This window comes from Atractosteus spatula, chromosome 18 (genome assembly GCF_055471065.1).
Source record: "Atractosteus spatula isolate fAtrSpa1 chromosome 18, fAtrSpa1.hap1, whole genome shotgun sequence".
Classification (NCBI taxonomy): domain Eukaryota; kingdom Metazoa; phylum Chordata; class Actinopteri; order Semionotiformes; family Lepisosteidae; genus Atractosteus; species Atractosteus spatula.
The window spans coordinates 5445642-5467414 of NC_142723.1; the positions used below are offsets into that span (position 1 = coordinate 5445642).

General features: G+C 45.4%; 1 protein-coding gene across 2 annotated transcripts in view; it reads right to left on the reverse strand.

Moving 5' to 3' along the window:
* Positions 1–21773, reverse strand: part of epn2 (epsin 2) — a 35508-nt gene that overhangs the window by 7579 nt on the left and 6156 nt on the right. The window contains exons 2-5 of one of the 2 annotated variants that reach the window (XM_088936589.1): positions 15047–15867; positions 5404–5516; positions 3415–3474; positions 1393–1494 (exon numbers count right to left, since the gene is read on the reverse strand). In XM_088936589.1, the coding sequence (XP_088792715.1) occupies positions 1393–1494; positions 3415–3474; positions 5404–5516; positions 15047–15641 (870 nt within the window). In that variant the 5' untranslated portion in view covers positions 15642–15867. The remainder of the gene's footprint in view (positions 1–1392; positions 1495–3414; positions 3475–5403; positions 5517–15046; positions 15868–21773) is intronic. The other variant, XM_088936590.1, reaches the window with a different exon arrangement.

Below are 21773 nucleotides of genomic sequence, written 5' to 3' on the forward strand. Positions count from 1 at the left end.
CAGAACTCAATGTTACTTAACAAAAAGTCAAAACGCATCCATTTTTCCCCCATCTGAACAGTCAAACCACCTGGGGAATTAGTTCAAGTGTGGCCAAAAATAACAGATCCAATAAATGAAATGTACAGAAATAGTCAACAGTACTCCCGTAAGAAATATTCATGGGAAATCATGAGCATCCGTGCAGAAGCCAAGCCAAAAAAACCCGGCTGCAGCCTGTATGTGAAAAATGTCTGTCGACTTTATCACCAACAATGACAGCTGGGGATTCAAGGAAACACATCACAGTTTACTGGGCCGTTATCCAAATTACATTACAAACTTACACCATAATCAGAAAAAAATTTAAACAGATTTCCTCTGTTTAGAAGGAAATGGGTCCCTTGACGCTTTGTACATTGATCCAGACATTCTGCCGATAATGTATGGAGACTGGAAATCATACAGAAAAGGTACTTAAGCTAAATTAGAGCATGTTCTAATATTTATGGTTCTTTGTATGGGGATCAGAAACTTCCATCCTAAGATGGATTCTTCTGAAGCGGTAGTCACACCTGTCTTTTGTAAACTGTCTGAACTTTGAGAAAGAACAATTTAAAAACTGAATCTTTTAGTAAATTAAACTCTCTGCATTGTTTTTTTTTTTTAGTATTTCTGGTCGAAACTTGACTCTCTGTACTTTTTTGGTCAATATGGTTCTATAGTGAAAAATGTAATGTATGGATTTTGGGGGGAAAAAACTCAAAACTGGTGTGCACTATAAATATGGTGCTTTTATATAGGTTCATCATTCAGAAACTAGATAACTAATCAGTATTTCAAGCAGGCACTACGCATTCAAGGTAACACATTTCTACTGAGAACTAGTTAAGTGATCAAGTGGCAAGTGAAAGATCAGACTGGGGCAGTGGAGTACCAAAGAGGATGTATTAGGATGACTGTGCTTCCTAATTGACATGAATTATTCAACACTGCACACACAATTGACCTGATCCAAGTGTTCAAACCCCTCAAAGGCTCTGACAAAAAAAAAAGTCAACCCAATGGATTTCAAAACATGAACCAGAGGACACAAAGTGGAATCACAAAATGCTTTTAAAATGGAAAACGTGATGCACCTTTTTACACACAGAACTGTTGTAGTCCGGAACAAGCTACTCTCCCGTACTGTTGAGGCCGATACCTTGGTCTTGTTCAAGAAATGATATCAGCTCAATACTAGAAAATCTGACAAGCCAGATGGGAGTAATTTGTAATAGACTCTCGCCCATAACCTGAAACTCCTGCGTGGAACATTGTCTAACATGGGTTGTTCTAAGCATATTCTAGCCAGTGCTCGATCATTTGTACCACACATGCTTTTTTTTTTTGCAGAGGAGGCGCACAACGTACCTCCTTCTCCTTTTTCTTCTTGCCAAGTTTTCCCGAGTCTTTGCGGCTCTCCTCCAAGGCCATCTGGAGCCGGAGGTCATCCCCGCGCCGCATCCTCTCCTCCTGAAAGCAGACGGGCAGTGAGCGCCGCCGCACCGTCCCCTCACCTGCAGGCTGTGCTGAGGGACCCCCCCCCCGGGTACTGCCCGGGCCACATTCACAACACCACTGCCCGCAGGCCACGCTCACCGGCCTGCACCCCCCTCTTTCCCCGGAAGAGCAAAAGTGCTCTCGCATGATTCTTCCTGGGATTTGCGAGGAGTTCCGTATTCATGTCTGCAACATATACCAGGTCATCGGCTTTCATCGGAAAAATAGTGCAAACCCAGGGAGCTGGTACTGGGTTTGTGAATATGGCCTCTTATTCATGAGTGGACGGATTGACCGCAGGTGAGGGAAAGGGGTGAATATCCAGTGTACAATACACTGCGCAAGTCTCAATCTGTAAGCACGGCTTTGCATTCCTTTTGCTAGATGGAAGAGGTCTGATTTCGTTTTACGCCTTTCTCCAATGTTTTAGTTGAGCTTTTTTTACGAGCTGATTGAGAACTCCATCTCTTTGGCATGAAAGACGAAGGTTTAATTAATACCAAATTATAATAATATTATTTATAATATAAATTCGGAAAGAAACAAAGAGTGTATGACAGTTTGCGCAGACGTCCTATTACTCGCAGCTCCAGAGTTCACTAACCAGGCGTTCCCGTTTTTAGATGCTTCCTTTTCTCACTCTACTGTGCTTCTCCACACTAGACTTTCATATGGACCCAATCCATTATTCTCCAAAATATGTGAAAAATTGCTAACATAACATGGGTGGTGTGGTAGCTCTGTGGCTCAGGATCTGCGCCTGTGGCTGGAAGGTGGCCGGTTCATATCCCGCGGCCGGCAGAGGAATCCTACTCGGTTGGGCCCCTGAGCAAGGCCCTTAACCGCAACTGCTCCAGAGGCGCCATATAAGTGGCTGACCCTGCGCTCTGACCCCAAGCTACTCTCCCCGTCTGTGTGTCTCATGGAGAGCAAGCTGGGGTATGCGAAAAGACACATTCCTAATACAAGAAATTGTTTATGGCCAATAAAGTAATATGATCTTATAAGAAAATCAAGCCAAAAGCTCATAAAATGCTTAGCTGTTCTTTGTCTCTCCTCTCTCTTTCCCTCTGTTCGTTCATTATTCAGCTGTTTTGAGCAGCTGTACACTGGAAGTGGATCTCTTGCACAGGCATCTGACACACTCCTCCCAACCCAGGCAAGTTCCAGGGCAGCCCAGCATTGATTTTCCAGCTTGCATTAAGTGTAGGTGTAGATTTGGAAAAGATCTATACCTGGTATATGATCAGCATGACCATTTCAAGGACAACCCATGACCCAAAACCCCACCCCCTTCAAGGAGAAAACCAATGACAGTCTCAAAAACAGCTCCACTCCTGCTTCTCTAATCTGGTTATTATAGATTATCCCGTGTTGACTGTGCAGCTAGGAATTGCTTCCCTACTGGCAAACTCAACAGAATGAGTTCTGAGCTCCATGCTGCTCTTTCTTGTGCCTGCACTGCATGCCTGTCCGTGACAGAAGGGAAACAATTCATTAACTGCAGGGTTTGAAAGAGGTGCTGTAACCATACCCACAGGGACAAGCTAAAATGCAGAAAAGCAAGGGAACCATGCAGGGGAGAGAAATAAACACCAAAGGTAAAAATAAACAGTGAATATAACAGCACCAGAAAGCCATACTTCAACCCACGATACCAACTTCAACAACAACAAAAAAGCACTGTAAGTATGAAACCTATACACCTTTTTTGTTGCCAGTTTCATTCAAAAACAAAGCAGTAGACCCAATTTGGCATAAAGCACACTGAAAAAAAACCCAGAAAATCAATAAACAATCTTTTGCAGGTTAAACATCTCCAACTTCGTTTTAATGGTAAGATAATGAAACTGGCGAGAATTGGAACACAGGCCACTGAACAAAATTGGATACCTTTGGTGACAGCGGCCAGTAAGACCCTCTTCCACGGGACCTCCTGCCACGTGCTTCTTCCTTTCCTCAACAAAAATTATTGCCTGAGACACTTTACAGTAGAATCATGTTTCCATCCTGACATGGGTGGTCCGAGCACATGCTTGTACCTTCTCTGTCATCAGAAGCCCTCCAATCTGTCCATTTATTTTTTTTATAGCGACAAATCCTTGCACACTTCTTTGTAGCTCTTAAATCCCTCAGCCATGCACTTCTACAGCGCACAAGCAACACATTTGAGGTGACTGAACGAAGAGAGGGGCACAATTTGGATTGACTGGAGAAAAAAAAAAACATCAAGGCATGTCGCTAGGGGGAAATCTTAATGTAATATGCTTTTGAAAAAGTTAATTAGAATCTGTCTGCAGTGTATATTTTTTAAGCAGCAGAAGACAATAGAATGGTCTGTGAGCACAGAGCAGCACCAGCATGTGTAAGACAAGATCAAAAGAATATTGACACAAAGCAAGAAGATAGAAAAATAAAGGCAGACCATCCTAAACAGACCCAGGGACCGAGACTTCTTTAAGCACAATATATCCTTCTAAACATATATACTGCAATGATTATATTCGCCACTGATCATTGGTGAATCTTTAAATCAACAATTCTGGTCTTTAACGCCCTTTAAGAATCTCGGTCCTCTGTCCGCAGGAAGCTCTACTCTTCCATGCTTTTGGTTGGAATACATCCTTTAAAAAAGAGGGAAAAGGCTGTTAACGGATAGGACTTGAAAGAGAAACAGATCAAAGGATAAACTTATAGGACCTGGCCGAACATTAAAATGTTCGTTTGAAACATCAAGTGGAGAAGACTGGATTGCAAGAATCCCATCAAGGGGCCTAGAAGATGAGAGGATTATACCAAGTGCGGGCACCGACTCTTATGTGGCTGTCTGTTAAAATCTACTCATTACTGTGAGCCATTCTCCTTAAGCTAAGCAGGAGAGTCTGCTTCTTAAATCCACGTGCAAAGTATTACCAGATGTCAGAAATACATGCTCCTGGTAGAAGCCCTCCATCCCTTACTTTGCCAGATGGCAACCAGCAATGTTATAAGAACTGTAATGTGCATTATCGAGGGCTGCCTCTCAGCCAGGACCAGCAGGAACCTTTACACATTTTTCCTTAGCTGACCAGCCTAGTTTGTCACCTGCCAAAACATTTAGTCACTCCTTCAAGTCACCAGGTAAAGGTATTTGCAGTACCTGGCTTCTTCCCTAATTTCTACCACCCAGTTCCATGCTCTTACACTACTGCATGAAAGTTGAAAGGGCTAGTTGAACTCTGAAATTATGGCAGATCCCAATCACATCACGGTAGCTCACGGTTCACGTAATCTCATTTGAAAGTGTGAAAAAGTGGAAAGCCTGCAGGGCTTATAATCAACAACAGAGGTGTGCGCACACACAAAAAAAAATCAAACTCTGTAGATTGAGGGAGATTTTAAGGGTGGAGCTCAGAAACAGAGACCAGATTGAATGTGTTACCTGGGAGAGAGGCAGCACTGGAAGCAGTGTGCTAAAAGAAAATGGCAGGAGAACTCAGGTGGTCTGTGAACGAGGCAAAACTTTCTGCCCCTTGAACTGCAGATGTCAGTTTTGGCATTAGGTGGTTGTCAAACTGTAAAACAGACTTTAAGGTAAAGATTTTCAGTCCAGGTAGCCTACATACCTACTGGCTTTTGTTCCAGCCCATTCCTCAGTTACATAGTTTTACAGCTAATAATAGGATTATCTGAATTCTTCAAATCTTTTCAGCTCTTAAAACATTTTGGAGGTTTTCCTTTATCTAACAAAGTGTCATGACTTAAAATCTCCAACTTTTAATTGTAAATAGAAAACGTTTCAGGTCAAGTAGGGACCTCTGATGGAACAAAACCCAGCAGGTGTGTGGGCCTCCAGGAGGAGGACTGGGACCCCTGCGTCGAGCTCTCACCAGCCGCCCGTACCTGCTCTGCCGCCTCTCGGCTCATGGCCAGCGCCAGCTGCAGCTGCAGCTCCTCCTCCCCGCTGGTCTGCGGTCGCGCCTGCTCCAGCTCCGAGGAAGCGTGCGGGGACGTGGCTGAAAGACAGACAGCACCTCTCATGAGCTCCACACCCACTCGAACCCTCCTCTGTCACCTCTCACAAGGTCCACTGGGGCACCTCTCACAATCCACTCCACACCCACTGGGGCACCTCTCACAGGGTCCACTCCACACCCACTGGGGCACCTCTCACAGGGTCCACTCCACACCCACTGGGGCACCTCTCACACGGTCCACTCCACACCCACTGGGGCACCTCTCACAGGGTCCACTCCACACCCACTGGGGCACCTCCCACAGGGTCCACTCCACACCCACTGGGGCACCTCTCACACGGTCCACTCCACACCCACTGGGGCACCTCTTACAGGGTCCACTCCACACCCACTGGGGCACCTCTCACAGGGTCCACTCCACACCCACTGGGGCACCTCTCACAATCCACTCCACACCCACTGGGGCACCTCTCACAGTGTCCACTCCACACCCACTGGGGCACCTCTCACACGGTCCACTCCACACCCACTGGGGCACCTCTCACAGGGTCCACTCCACACCCACTGGGGCACCTCTCACAGGGTCCACTGGGGCACCTCTCACACGGTCCACTCCACACCCACTGGGGCACCTCTCACAGGGTCCACTCCACACCCACTGGGGCACCTCTCACACGGTCCACTGGGGCACCTCTCACAGGGTCCACTCCACACCCACTGGGGCACCTCTCACAGGGTCCACTCCACACCCACTGGGGCACCTCTCACACGGTCCACTCCACACCCACTGGGGCACCTCCCACAGGGTCCACTCCACACCCACTGGGGCACCTCTTACAGGGTCCACTCCACACCCACTGGGGCACCTCCCACACGGTCCACTCCACACCCACAGGGGCACCTCTCAAAGGGTCCACTCGACACCCACTGGGGTGTGGGATCCACTCCACACCCACTGGAGCACCTCCCACAGGGTCCACTCCACACCCACTGGGGCACCTCTCACACGGTCCACTCCACACCCACTGGGGCACCTCCCACAGGGTCCACTCCACACCCACTGGGGCACCTCTCACAGGGTCCACTCCACACCCACTGGGGCACCTCCCACAGGGTCCACTCCACACCCACTGGGGCACCTCCCACAGGGTCCACTGGGGCACCTCTCACAGGGTCCACTCCACACCCACTGGGGCACCTCTCACACGGTCCACTCCACACCCACTGGGGCACCTCTCACACGGTCCACTCCACACCCACTGGGGCACCTCCCACAGGGTCCACTCCACACCCACTGGGGCACCTCCCACAGGGTCCACTCCACACCCACTGGGGCACCTCTCACAGGGTCCACTCCGCATCCCACTCGGACCCTCCGTGGGAATCTTCCACACCCACTTGGGCCGTCCTGGGGCACTACTCCTCACACACAGACCCTTCCACAAGGGCTTAAGAGGTTCTAATGTATTTTTCAGGATCCAATTATGGTCACAAAATGCACATGGCAAGTGAAGGAAGGGGACTGCTGAGTCAAGTGTGGCATTGTTCCGAGTATCCTGGTTTTCAGTTCCTCTTAACTCACTGTTGAGTGAAGCACAAGTTCACCAATACATCTATTCCAGGAAAACGTCAAGCAAAAGGTTGAGCTGCAGGAAGACCTTGCTAAAAAAGCAGCCCATCCCCCCCACAATGCATATGCACGCACATAAAAGGGAAAAAAGCCTTTTACAAGGGAATGCAACGTGTTTTTTTCTTCCGCTCGTACAAGAACGGCTTGTTCAATTACTCATTACACAGGAATGCAGTTTCAAATCCTTCAGTGGAGCTCTGGGAACCAGGCTGAATGGCACTACATTACCATCTCAGTCTGATCGTCAATAAAGTCGATAATGGTCAGTTTATCACTTGCATAGCCACAGTCTCCACCCCTGCTAAACAAGGCCTCTCAGGGGCATTCCAAACCTTCAGAGGACACGGCTCTCAATGGAAAAGCTCACCGGGCACCAAGAGGTTCACTTGATTTTATTTATAGCACTGATTCGAGATTTGACAGGCCAAAGGGCTGATTCTTACAAACATTTCTTTGGAAACAACACTGGAAAATCTCTGAGTATTTTCAGCAGCATTATTCTTTTCCCCAAATGATTCTGACTTAGGGCTCTACAGTCATGCTTGTGCTTCGGTACCATGCAGCCAGAAACAAAACAGGAAATTAAAACACACTGAAGAAAAACAGAAAGCTTTGACCAGTCCACTTTTTAAACAGAAATTTAACTTTCCCATCTTCCCAACGTCTAAACGCATTACTCGCATGTCCCCGAGAACCCAGCCAACCACTGCATGGATCAGGGGCCAAGATTTGGGCGTGTCAGTTTTAACGAATCTGTATCAAGAAAAAAATAATAAATTACTTGGTTTTCGTTAGCGTATGTGCCATAGTTTTAATATAAGTGAGGAAATTCTACACGTGCAAAAAAACTAAAATATATCCATCGAGTAAACATGTTACTTGGCACAGAATGCAGCGATCTGGCCTATTACAAGACGTGTTATGACAATAGCCTTCAGTATGACCAGCAGCCTTTAGATAACAGACTAAAATCATTAATAAATGAATACCATAGTTTAATAAAGTTACAGTAATACTGGGTGGGAAGCACAGCAACTTAAAATTTTTCTTGATTTGACAAAGCCTTAATAAGTTATACTTAAGGGCATAATACAGTTGTGTTGAAAAGCTGTTATTTTACATGTATTATTGTGAAATGAAAAAATATGATTTATGCACATTACAGTGACATTTACACCAACAAAAAAAGGTTCTGTTGAGCTGCACAACCCATGAGCTTCATTTACCATGACTCTGTGATCTGTGTAACATTCCATGATAAAATGTCAGCCTTAGTTATTACTCAATGTTATCTGTAACTTGCTTTATAAAACAAACACATTCATACAGGCCCAAACCCAGTCTCTTCCTGTTGTTGCAGAGTGCTTTGTGTTTTTTGCAATAGTGTGCTAAACTGCCCGGCAATCTTGTGAACTCATATGGCTCAGACTGCTGATTCAAGACGGGGATCATTCAAGAAGCCTCCTGACTTGAACAAGCAATCATGATCAGCCAAAGGGCCTTGACCCAATTTTAAACATTCCCGTCTGTATGCAGGCTTTCCCAAAACTGGCCTGCTGCCTGAACATGCCTGCAGTACACGCTTCTTCTGAGCTAGGTCTGATGGGTGACTATACAACACGCCTCCTTCTGCAAACTGAATGCCAATCAGCCACTAGATGCTTGGCTGATCAGTCAGATCACACCTATATTACCTCTAGACCTGAGTGATGTCCTGACTGGTGGAGTGCACTCTCTTCCAAGCCTTCTGCATTCCCTGTTCTTTTTTCCTGAGGTCCCAGTTCTCCCAGTTTCTCCAGATCACATAATTGAAGGCGTTTGTCTAACAGGCCTTTCTGGACATACAGGCTGCTGGGAACAGTTTCCTGGTAAGAAGCTTAAATACCTGTGAGGAAACACTGAACGACAGACCTTTTGGGGGCCCTGTTCTAAAGAGCACGCAAAACTGTGCCACTGTACTGGTTAGACTGCATGGAAGGGAAATGGCAGAGCTCTCCCATGCCTGCACACCACACTGTGCCTTCAACGAAACAATGCTGCTGCTCAACATCCACCAAGGACGAGCAAGAAAATTAGGAAAGATATATAGAAATCTAACTGCCTGAAATATTTCATTATTTGGCAAACTGTAAAATTCTGCAAAAAGAACATTTTATTACACAGCAATGTCACAAACACCATCTGATATGTTTGAAGGCTACTTTTCCCTAGAGCTGACAGTGATGTGGGGTTCCAGGCCTTTTGCGTAGCTGTTTTCAGCAGACTGTGGGCTGAGCAAGCAGTAGCCAGAGAGCAGCCACTGTTGCATAGGTGCCGGTGCTGTAGGGACTCTCTGTGCTCAAGCATCCACACAAAGTTTGATAATTACCTAGGTGGTGGCAAAGCCAGAGTCTTTTCCCAGCAAGATACTACCACCTTCTAAGTATACTGTTTTGAGATGTTTACGTAGCTATATGTGGAGGCAAGTTAAAACATGATCAAAGAGTGTACCAGACGATTTAAACAAGTTAATCATTAGGACCAAAATCAAGAATAAACATTCAACAGGGATGAGCACAGCAGAAGCAAAGGAGAGAAAACAGGACAGCAAAGAAGATGTGGAGAGAAGAAACATCATCACCCTCCTCTTTCCTTCCTTGATCTGATCAGTCTTGGAAATCCGATTCTTGCTAAGTAATCTCAAAATTATTGTAGAGAGCCTGTCATCTTAATTTAGGTAATTCTGGTATTTGATATTGTGAAATCCACAGATGAAAATCCCCCCCTAGTTTGGTGATGCTTTTCTAGAACAGGAAAATTGACTCCCATGCATTTCTGGGACATCCATATCATAGGAAGGTTGATTTGGTTCTGTTTAGGATCCTTTATGTCGGACGCAGGCTTTTTGTTTCTTTTTGGCCTGTTACGGTGTTTTCAAATTCAAGGGACAGAATCCTGAACTTTCTAGGTCCGTAGGAAGTGTGCCTCTGAAACACACCTGTTATTTACAAATCCGGATGTTGTACTTTGTTTCTGTGATATTTATCTTTAATATAAATAGTTCAAGTAGGTAGCTGCGTCAGCATGCATAAGCTAAAAAGGAACAAGTAAAGGTTCATTCCATGCTGAAAAGAGAAAAACAAACAATGTTTCGGCTGTGGAGCCTACTTCGGGTGTGACACCGAAATGTTGTTTCTTTTCTTCTGGCTTCAGCATGGAATAAACCTTTACTTGTTCCTTTAATATAAACAGTTGTTTGGCCTGTCAAGGTTGGAGCCTAGCATACTGCTCCATCACGATAGCTGTAGCAGAACGCAGTTTTACTTTCTTTGGGAATGTCCGTATTCGATGCTAAATAACTAGTGTCTTGTCCCAGATTAAATTCCGTTAGGATTCAGGTGATTTGTCATTGAATGAAAAAAATTGCTTCCCCATTTCTCAATTCAAGAAGAGCACGTGCGGGTGAGAAAATACTTTGTGAATGTGAAAGCAACGTAAGATGAGCACCACCCAATCATTCGGAAAAGCTGGCTCCAACACGTGATGTGACCATTACCCCAGGGCAGGGCGGCGGCTCTGTGGCGAAGGATCTGCGCCTGTGGCTGGAAGGTTGCTGGGATCAAATCCCGCGGATCGGTTCATATCTCCAGGGGGCGCTGTATATATCTGATAGGTTCAAGATTCTCAATCTCCGGTGGCTCAGACGCATCTGAGGCCAATAAAAAGACGCGGGCGTCCTCTTAGCGAGACGGGAACGAGTGGCAAAATTGTTGAAAAGGAGGGTGCTTCATCGGTTGTCTGGGAAATGGCTGGGATTTAAAGTCAGACCAAGAGCAGAAAACGGTTAGCTGCAAACTATGTCAGGCGACGATTTTAGCCAGAGGCGGTCATACAAGCAACCTCTGCTATCACCTATATTGTATTACATATTTACTTATTTAACTCATGTTCATAAGTTTATGGTATTGTTTCAGTTCTGCAAAAAAAAATGCTCTTAAAATATTCCACTACTACTTCAGATTAATGTGAAATTTCAAAAATACTAGAGGCACAACACAGTAGCTAGCCAACAGTTAATAATAACCTAATAGTTAACTCCAGGCAATAAAAACTTGCTACCCCAAGTCTTGTACTCCTTTTAAAGCGTGTTCTATTGAAATTCTGAGAAAAAAATTCCATATCGTGATATCATTACCATCCTAAATTAATATACCGTGATATAACTTTTGGGCCATATTGCCCAGCCCTCAGCTGATCCACTGTACACTTTAAAATTCTCCTGTTGCGTCAGGCCTGCCTGGAAATCCTGGGTGTGCATCATTCCTTCACTGCTGGTCAGCTGGGTGGGAGCAGCAGTTGTGTAAAAGCTGCAGAGACGTGCACTGGAGCCTGTTTCCTGCCAAACTAAGATGACGACGGAGCTATGACGCACTGCCCAGGCTCGGCAGTCTGACAGGGCTGTCCTGGGTTTAGCAGCTGTTGGATAAACATACGTTATGTCCTCCAGAAACACTAGCAAACAGTCGAGTAAATTACAACCTCAAATCTTTGACTAGTCTCTGACCTTGAATGCAGGCTGTTATGCCACAGCCAAGGGGACAAGAAGCAGTCAGGACTGATTGCATCCATCATGGGAAAAATCACAAGATGGGTTACATTTAACTCCACGGTTAGTTTAGATGAGGATGACGGGAAATAAAATTTGTTCAGACATTTTTTCTCTCCAACAAACTACTGTGTGACATTTTGCCGTTTTTTGAAGCTAGCAGCTGTGCTTCACCTTGATCTTTCAGTACACTGAATTTAAATAATTAAATTCTTGATTGAGACAATAGTTTAACGCGAACACGCTACCACTGTCCCTAGAGGTGAGAATACATAAGAAATCTCACTATCTGACCATTTCCACGAGCCTTGTTGTCATCTCTCTGCTCTAAATCCCCGTAATCCGACACTGGGTTAATCACACACCTCTGGGTAAAGGCGAAGCGAAATCTCCATTTACATTTTCCTGCAAGAACAATTACAGGAAAACTCTACAGGAATTTCAAAAGATCTTTTGTTAACACCTCAGGCATGCATTAATGCCCAGATGCATTTCCAAAAAAAAAAGAAGGAAGGCCAGCAGCAGCAGCCACATTAAGTACGTTTTTCTCCAAAAAACTTGGACTGGAATAACTACCACCCTACAGACACTGACTGTCAACCAGCACATCTGCACCATCTTCTCTGCTCCCATCAGGCTGCTCATAAGTGCATTCTCTGGGCCAATGACAGTGGTAATAAGGGAAGCTTTGTAAAGAATTGTTCAACGAATTCAGTAGCGACTTACCGAAATGAGAAATACAGAATACTAAGCTAATTCAATAGGTTGGTGCCCTAAAGTGGGAGGCAAGGATTCAAATCTGCCATCAGTAGTTTATACGGTATTTTATAGATCTTGCAGTTAAGGACGTGTTAAAGGGAAAAGTGCTTATGATCTGTGGCCAAGGACAACCCATTAAGTGAGCAGCTACAGGGCTCACCGAAACCCAGCAATATGGGGCTCTTAATGCAGAACACAAAGCGTTGATCTAGCTACATTAGTCACTAAGGCTTCTGTAAATTCTTCTCTTGCTTAAGTAAATGGGCGCTCGATTTCATTTCGGAAACCCAAGTCGAACACACAACACGCGCAGGAGCCATCACAATGCAAAAGAGGAGGGACAGCAAGACCAACCAAGCAGATCTTGGTTGAAAGAGTACAGGAAACAGTTATTCAAAACGGATTATTATAAGGCACTGTTTTAGGAAGGTCGACTCCCCCCCCCACCAGTCAATTCTTTCTCTCTGCTCATCCAACAATTTAAAGGATTTATTTAGTTCCCTGGGGAAGATGATCAAATTCTTTTGTCATGTGCAGGAGCTGGGGGGTGGGGGAAGCACAGCCTACTTCCTCTCTCAACAAGATGAACTCAAGCAGAGCAGCATTCCTTGGGAGTACAGGAATTCCACATTCCTGAAGGGGACACAAAGGGAAGGGGGGGGGGGGGTGCCGATTCGGACTCCTGGGAGAGAAACTTCACCAACAATCCTTATGTTACGAAGTGCAGCATCCGATACATTTCACCACATGTAGGAAAAAGTAGCAATGAAACCATTTCTTATGATGCCTGTAAAACAGCTGTAGACATTTGGCTTCCTGGATTGCAGATTAAGGGATTAGTCCATTCTGCCTCGGCAAGGACTCGGTGCTCCCTGGCACACCCCCCCGGCCCACGGCTCTCGCAGTAATCCTTCAGAAATATCCATCTCACTGGGCTGTGGGGAGCTGCTCTCTGCCTCTCGCTGACAACGACAGCAAGTACTCCGATTCCAGTACTCATCGATGATATGCCTTGGAAAAAAAATGCATCCTGCTCCTGCTTTGTTAAAGACTTGGACTGTCTTTGACTGTCCTTACCACATTTTACAGGTGCACTAATGAGAGTGTGCTTGCATGTGGGATTACCGTTTGGTTTGGCAGCAGCTTGCTGTCTGACTGGAAGGCATTACAGGGGGCAGTCAGGTCAACCCAGTCCATCACTGGAGTACAGCTCCCCTCTGTTTCAGACATTTTTACTACTCGCTGCCTCAGGAAGGCTGGAAGTATCATTAAGGATACCAGCCATCCTGGTTCCTCACTCTTCTTCCCCCTTCCCTCTGGGAAGCGTTATAGGAGCATGAAGGCACGAACATCCAGATTCAGAGACAGTTTCTTCCCACAAGCTGTCAGATTACTGAACTCTACCCCTGCCGCTGGCTCCCACTGATGGGTTCTTTTCTCTAAGATGTATGTTATTGAACCTGTTGCTGCTGCTGTTCTGCGTTTTTGTTTGCGGTGTTTCCTTAACGTCCTGTATAGGAGCAAACATGCAAATAAGCATTTCATTGCACTTGTGCGTATGACAAACTGAACTCTGAACTCTGACTCATTTTTCCATTACTCTGTGCTAGTGGACCATCATCAGGATGATTCAGCTACAGAATGAGTGCAGCTCAACATGACCCAACAAGCAAGCAGTCAGCGTCTTACAGCTAGAAACAATGAGCTGAACATAGGAGGGCCGAGACCCAGCAGGAAGGAAGGACAGATGTCTGAACACCGGAACTAAACCCCCCCTCCTCTTCACCGGACAGCTTTCAGGAAGATCAGTCCTGCTCTTGCCTACCACTCACCACTTCATTCACAGTTTTAAAGCAACACAAAGACTCTGAAAACTGTGATATATTCAGACGAACTGAATGACACACAACTGACCGGGTCACTGAGTTCATCTCATCACTGCTTCATGATGTGCACTTCGTCTATAAAACACAGGATCATTGCACCAACCTTTCAACACTGCTTATTAACCACAAACAGCCTTTAAATACTCTTGGAGACTCTTGGCCTCTATGACCTCTGGCAAAATAAACTGTAAAACAGCTCAATGCCTTTCTCAGAATGTTAACTGAAACTGAGTCATACAGAATCATTTTAATTCAAGACTGTATTGTCTTAAAACGTTCAAAGGCTTCTGTATCTCCATCTCTGAGCCTTCCTCTACAATGGCACCCACTTCAAAGCAGCAATGCAGATAGTCACGTCCTAGTAAATCTGGACCACCTCTGTAAATTCAGCCAAAACGAAGAAATTCTGAACAACTACCTTGACCAAGAAATACAAACACAAAAATAGAAGATATAATAATGGAGAAACTGGGAGGAGCTGCTTTGATCCTGGCGTCTCTCAAGAAACGGCTGGATAAGATCCTTGGATCAACTGATTACTAACTACCAAAGGGGCCTGGTGGCCTCCACTCGTTTATAAACTCTCTTAGGTTTTCGCATTAACCCGTGCGAAGAATTGAAAGCAGAAGAGCAGGAAGTGCCAGGTCTCGCACTGCAGCTCATATCCTGGACACACTCGCTCTCCCAGCCTGCCCTGCGGTCTACTTACAGCCGTGGTAGGAGGCAGGTGAGCCACCGGACCTGCCGTACTCCTCCGAGTAGCTGGTGGAGAGGTTGGGCTGGCTGGAGCCGCGGCCGAAATGGATCTGGCTGTTGCTGCCCACGCCGGTGGCCACCTGGGCCATGCGCTCCTTGGTCTTCAGGGCTTGAGAGCGCTCCCCCTTCAGCCGGTCGTCGTCCTTCAGCAGGAACACCAGCTGCTTCGACTTCTCCCGCACGTTGATGCCCTGGTCCTTCCCGTCGCGGTCGACGTACTGGAAGTCCTTCAGCGTCTGGATGGCGAAGATGTTCTCCTTGCACTGCTGGGCCACGCGCTCCGAGCCCGTCTTGATGAGATAGTCCAGCAGGGTGAGCGCCTTGTACACGTGCCGCCAGTTCTTGCCGTGGTCGTTGAGTCGCTTCCAGATCATGCTCATGATCTCGGAGAAGGCCACCACGTTGTAGGTGAGGTCGGCGATCTCCGACATCAGGGAGCTGGAGGGGCCCCAGGGGTCGTTGGAGGTCGCCTCCCTCACTTTCTTCTCCGCCTCCGAGTAATTGTTCACAATGTTCTTCATCTGCCGCCGAATCGAGGAGCTCGGCATTTTGGCGGGGCTCGTTTCGAACGTTTCGCGGGCAAAATGAAATGAACGGCACGCAGCGTTGTACTGGTAAAAGCGGCTTTTGTAATTCCACAAGGGATTCTTCACACTGCTCCTTCTCAAAGGCTCCACCAGCAGAAATCTGTATGCCTGAGGTCCTCCAGGATAGCACCTGCCAAAACCATTTCCAGACAGAGAGGGGAACTCACACAGTGAGTTGCTCCATAACCTGAAATGCAAGAACAAAATATTAAGACGGTGATAACAGCAGACTGAAGGGCTATGAATGTCCTCTGCACAAACGGGACTGCATTTTAAAATCTCAAATTGGGAACCCACAGGCCTGACCTAAGAAAAGAACACCTGAAGAAGGCTCCACGGCCAAAATGTTGTTTTCTTTCTTCTCTTTTCAGCATGGAATAAACTTGTTCATTTGCAGCCTACGCATGCTGACGCAGCTCCCCACCTGAACTACATGGAAAAGCGATTGTGTGAACTGTGTAAAGTCAATGCTGCTATTCACATGCAGCTGAAGGCAGTGTGATGGGCATTCCCATCATGCAATAAATCCAGTCCAAATTGGAAAAAAAGGATCTAGTATAATAGCATGTCTGTTTCAAATGCGAACAGATGGATGTACAAGCAAAAGTACAGACATGCCGTTACCTTATTTCTATACTCCACAACTTCTTTGCACTAATGCATTTTCTTGAACTTTAGTTATTTGACTATTAACCTGCTCTTGAAGTGAGATAAAAAGAAATAGGTCATAGCTGTGCTTTTTACCAACTCAGAACAACGTACTAAAAGCCTCTTGAAAACTCAGATACCAGCGTGGATGAAGTATGGGCCAGACTAGCATATGAAATTTAAATAAACAAGCTCTCCAAGCATGCCTGATTTGACATCCATTACCAGTGTTATAAGGCTAGCCCGGAACTTAACTTGCATGCAGAATGATGTGGAAATGGACTCCAACAGTGCTCTACGCCATGAGTGAGTGGGTGAGGGAAATTCTGCACAAGTCTGAGCGCACTGCTCTGCTTCAGCCCTGCCCCAACAACCCTAAAGCACCAAAGGAAAGAGCAACTAGAGAAAAAGTGAATTATCGATTCAAATTCCATGTTTAGTGACGACATCTGGCTCTTCCAGATAAGAGGAGAGTTACTGGGATAGATTACTGCATCATATTTGGGGCAAAAGTCCAGCAGAGCTTACCACATCAGACAAACATCAGATCTGTAGGTGATGAAATTCAAAGGCAGCGTTGACCCAGGTTAGTCAATGCACTGCCTTCGCACAACTACAATCATTCAAAGACAAGGCGTGGACAAGGAGAGTAATATCACATCTCAGGCTTGATACAGAAAGATCTATGTGGACTACAAATTGTTAATCCCACTGGGGTGCTACTGGAAAGTCATTAAAAAAAATGAAAACCACCATGCTAGTTTTATTGGCACCTTTACATCATCAATTACTTAAAATCCTGGAAAAAATGATTCAGTTTACTGGAAGCAATTACAGCACATCCATTTAGAAACAGCCAAGGCACAGCAAAAAAAAAAGAGAGATGTAAGGGTTTCAACTGGCTGCTCCCGGTGTAAGATAAGCATGCACGCGTTAATTTGAACATTTCCTTTTCCCCTCAGTAACTGATGACCACTGCGCTGGCCTCTCGGCTTGACAGGTAATTGATGAAGATGTGGGTATGCAACAAAGCCAGGAAGTGGCATTGTTTCCTCACTGCTTTTGACAGATTCCAAACGGCCATTCAGAATGAACGGGAAAACTCTGCAAAGGGTAATCTAATGATTTGTAGTAAAGAAGAAAACACGTGCCTATTGCAGCAGTCTCCATAACATTTAAAATCAATCACTTTTTCGAGGGAACTGAGGTTTTAAGTGCCTGCTAAAAAAGATTTAGGCTCCTTCTGGCCAATGCAATGTTCCGCTTTAAATTAAAATGTTATAGAAATCAAAAACAGCCCCGAAAGACAGTCAATGCCTTTATTAGAGTATCAGAATGATTCATTTTATATCCTACTAAAACTAATGCAATCTCAGTGATAACCTTCTTCCACTAAGTCCAATGTGTTTGTTGACTTTGGGACTCTTTAAATTAAGCAGGTTCTGCAGTATACCCGTTTTGCAAGCAATGGTTTCTCACCTCCGACAAATGGGGGACTCAATCTTCGGATCTTACCACGTGCAAATCGGGATTGTAGCACCTATTGTGAACGAGACGAGAGTCTTTCACACTTGCTGGGCTAGTTCACTACTCGTCACACCCAAGCCTGACTAGAAAGAAAGTGATTGTCCACCTAGTGTGACGAAACATCCAACACCAGAGAAGTTAAAAACCAGTTATTACCGAGCTGGGCTAACCTCCCGCTCTCCTTGATTTCTACCCTTTTCCCACTCGAACCACTCCATGACTTTCACTTTGACCTTCTCCCTTCTCATAAGATAGGGGAAAGAGAGGAATCTTTGTTTTCACTGTGATCGGGTTACAGTCCCACCTACCTGCACCAAGAGCGGATTCTGAGTCACAGCAGAGCTGCTGGGGCCATGTGGAGGCTGCACTTCCTGCTCTTAAGTGGGGGGGGGGGGGGGGAATGGGAGCCGGAGGGGAGGGGAGGAGGGTAAGGCAACCCAACAAAACCACTTGGCACAGCCCGTAAATTCATTAAGAGTCAATGAAATGTGACTCCCGTCATTCTGCGGAGCAGCCATAGAGCTCTCCTTCACCACCACCCCTCCGCCTTCCCTGGGCCTGCATACACATGAATACATCGGGGCCCTAATGAAACATCTGCTGTTTTAATCACCTATTCAAGCCCGTCAGACAAGAGGAAGAGAGAGGCAACTGTGGCGCGCCAGGAACAAAGCACCGCCACTGTCATTTCTCACACTGAGCCACTGGAAACCTACACACAGGCCTCATTTGTTTGAGGATGTACGATATGCAATACCAAGGCAGTTCTGGCCTATTTGATCTTCAATTAAATGTTCATGGAGGACGATGTGCTTGATAATGACATTCAGGCAAGTCAGTGTTGAAATCAATAGAACAATTAGGAAATACAAATTCTCAATAACATTCTTAAGAATGCAAACTGGATTTGATTAATTTCCTCACTTCCTCTGATGAATCATCCTACTACTTATTTTAAGATTGTTCTTTTTGCATTTACAGCTCATAAGTGGTTGCAATTGTTAAAAGACTAACAATAAAAAATGGGCTTGACCAGAACACAGTTATGTGACTGGAGATCCACACCCAGAATGTTTAGGAGAATATACATCAGAATGCAAATTGACCACTGAATTAAAAACAGATACTCCCTCTGCTCCTTCTTTCACATGCTGTGTGTGCCTATGACAACAGTATGCTTGCCCAGACCAAATCAGCCACGTTTGCCCTGTGGAGACATGACTGCAACTCAAAGTTCTGGATGGTTAGCCTGCTGAATTCACCAGAAAAAAAAACTAGAGAAACTATAACCCCACATGAAGAGGTAATGATCAGAAGGCTGTAAATAAGTGATGCTCTTGGCATCAAGCTAACAGGCAATGGTGATATTACTGCAGCAACAAGCCTATCCTATCACAGCAGAGAAAACTTAACCAGCATCTATCTTGCCTGGTTATTTGCAACTTATTGGTCCAAGAATTTCCAGCTATGGATGAAAATTCAAAGGAGACATATTGGCACAGACAGTTTTTAATGAACAACAGCAGATAACCACAATGAATTAATTGAAAAAATACGTTTTATTGTTCTAAGGATATCGGCACCAGCTTGGCATGATTACAGTCACAATCATGATGAAAAGAAGTCAACAAAGAGGCCTTTTGCAGTGAACTTGACCTGATGTTCTTTCTTGACAATATTGGTGGGGCAGGCAATACAACCTTAAAGTGAGTTCCAAGCCATCAGAGAACATGTGCGCAAAGCTCCATCCAAACGCTAGATTTCAAAAGCTAATCAACATTCCACTTGATGTGGTTAATCAGGTATACATCAGTTTCCCTTTTTAAAGAAAACTGCAAATTACATGAAAAAAACCTGATGATTCACTTCCTAAAACACCTAAAACTAGTCAATACATCCCCTCCCTCAAAGAAAAACTGAGTACTGACTTTTCGCACACCGATTTCATTTTAGAATTCGGAATCTCTTGACATTTCAAGAACTACGACGTCGGCGTGCTCAGAAAGCGACGCCCTTCAACACCCTGGCAGACTGGCGCACTGCTCCTGCCAAGGGCGCGGCTGCCAAGCAACGGCAGCGTCACCTGATAGGATTTCATACCTTATTATCTGGAGTGAAAAAAAACAACAAACAACATCAGTTCCATCATAAGCCTTTCACCCACTGGCTCCCAGTGCAACTCAGTATTTCCAAAACAGACCATAAATAAGAGCCACCGGATGCCCACCTCTGCTTCCATGACAAGACGAGAGGCATCTGTGAGGTCGCAGGTGTTTAAGGTCATGCCAAGCAGCTCAGCCTGAGAAACCACACTGGGCAGGGTTATTTCAAGAGTGACACCGAAAGGAAAAAGACGCCTCAGGGGCCTGATCCGCTGCAGTGCGCCAAGTGTGAGCGCAGCTACACGCGGAGCTGAAATCCGTGCTTCCGCGCGGCTCGTCCGGTGTAGTCCGGGAAGCATCCGACCAGACCGCTGGGCTGGAGGGCCGCCTGCTCACCTGCAGCCTCTCCCAGTCACATGGCGTGAGTACACACAACAGGAAACTGTTGTGAACCCAAAACCCCCAAAAAAATAGGAGTCTGTAACTCTGTAGGTGCCCTGCAGCCTGGCGTGCTCTTCAGGGTGTACCCCTTGTACCTGTTGCTTGCTGGGACAGGTGCCAGCTTCCCCCTGATCCTGGATAAAGCAGTTAAAAAAATGGAATCGATGTAAATCGGTAAGTTTTCAGTTACTCAAAGCCTCAACAGTCACGTGCAATGAATTTTATCCGGTTTAGGTTTTGGCAGCTTCATTCCAATCGCATTCTAAAGCTGGCATTTCCGGAATGTTTTTGTACTGAAGTAAGCAGAGACGAATTCTAGGGAAAAAAAGGTAGTTTTTGTACTGAGTTATTTAAGATATTATGATTAAATTTTAGAATTATTATTTCTAAAAGAGCAAAGATCAAATGACGGTGTTTGTTGAACTATGCACTGAAAAAATTGTCCCTACTGCTGAACTGTTCTTTATCGTGTAGAAATGCAATTCCTACCGCAGTGGGCACATATGTATGTGGCAAGCACTGATAACAGAAGAATAAAAAGTCTGCTGCTTAGTTACATTATGTTAAATGCCACCTTAGTGAAAACAAATATAACCATTAAACTTGTGAAACAGCTACAGGAATACAAATTTCCCACAGAAAATTAATGTAAATGCTATGAATTTAATTCTGTTCACTCGTGCGGTGGTACAATTTCATTTTTTATTGCAGACTCACCAACTGTTTTGTTATAAACTCATTTTTACACCTCAGCTTATAGCTGCAAACCCTGTAACCGCACACGGGGGAAAAAACGAGGAAGTAGAGGCAGACTCCTCTGAGATGCCCAACTGTGAACGCCTCATCCTTTTCACACTTCACACAGGCTATGCAGCCTATGCAGGAAGTTCAGTGCAGATTTTAGCCATTCCAAATCGGAACCACTTCCGCGGCCATCAGCACGAGCGCCCACAAGGGGTAACTGCAGCACCTCGAGCAGACCAACACCAAGCCTTCCCTTGGCAACGCATCATCGGCTGGCAACAACAGCTGATGACAAGCTCGAACACGTGACGCCTTCAATGCTGTCTTTACTGCCTGAGCCACATGTGAGCCCCATACAATTTTAATCAAAGCGATGAACAGGCATACAGCTGACAAAGTTTTCACTGCAAGCTAACTGTTTCAGTTAGAACTGGTTAAAATTTACCATTCGATGTGTTTGACGTGAACTTCCCCAGATTATGGTAAAGTCTTAAACATATTCCAGGCCAATCTGGCTAGTACTTTTGGAACGGAACAAGCTCCACAGAAACTTAACATGCTGTGCAATTCCTTTTTTCGATGCAAAAGTGGCATCTGATCAATTACAACAGACCTACCTTGAGGCTGCACT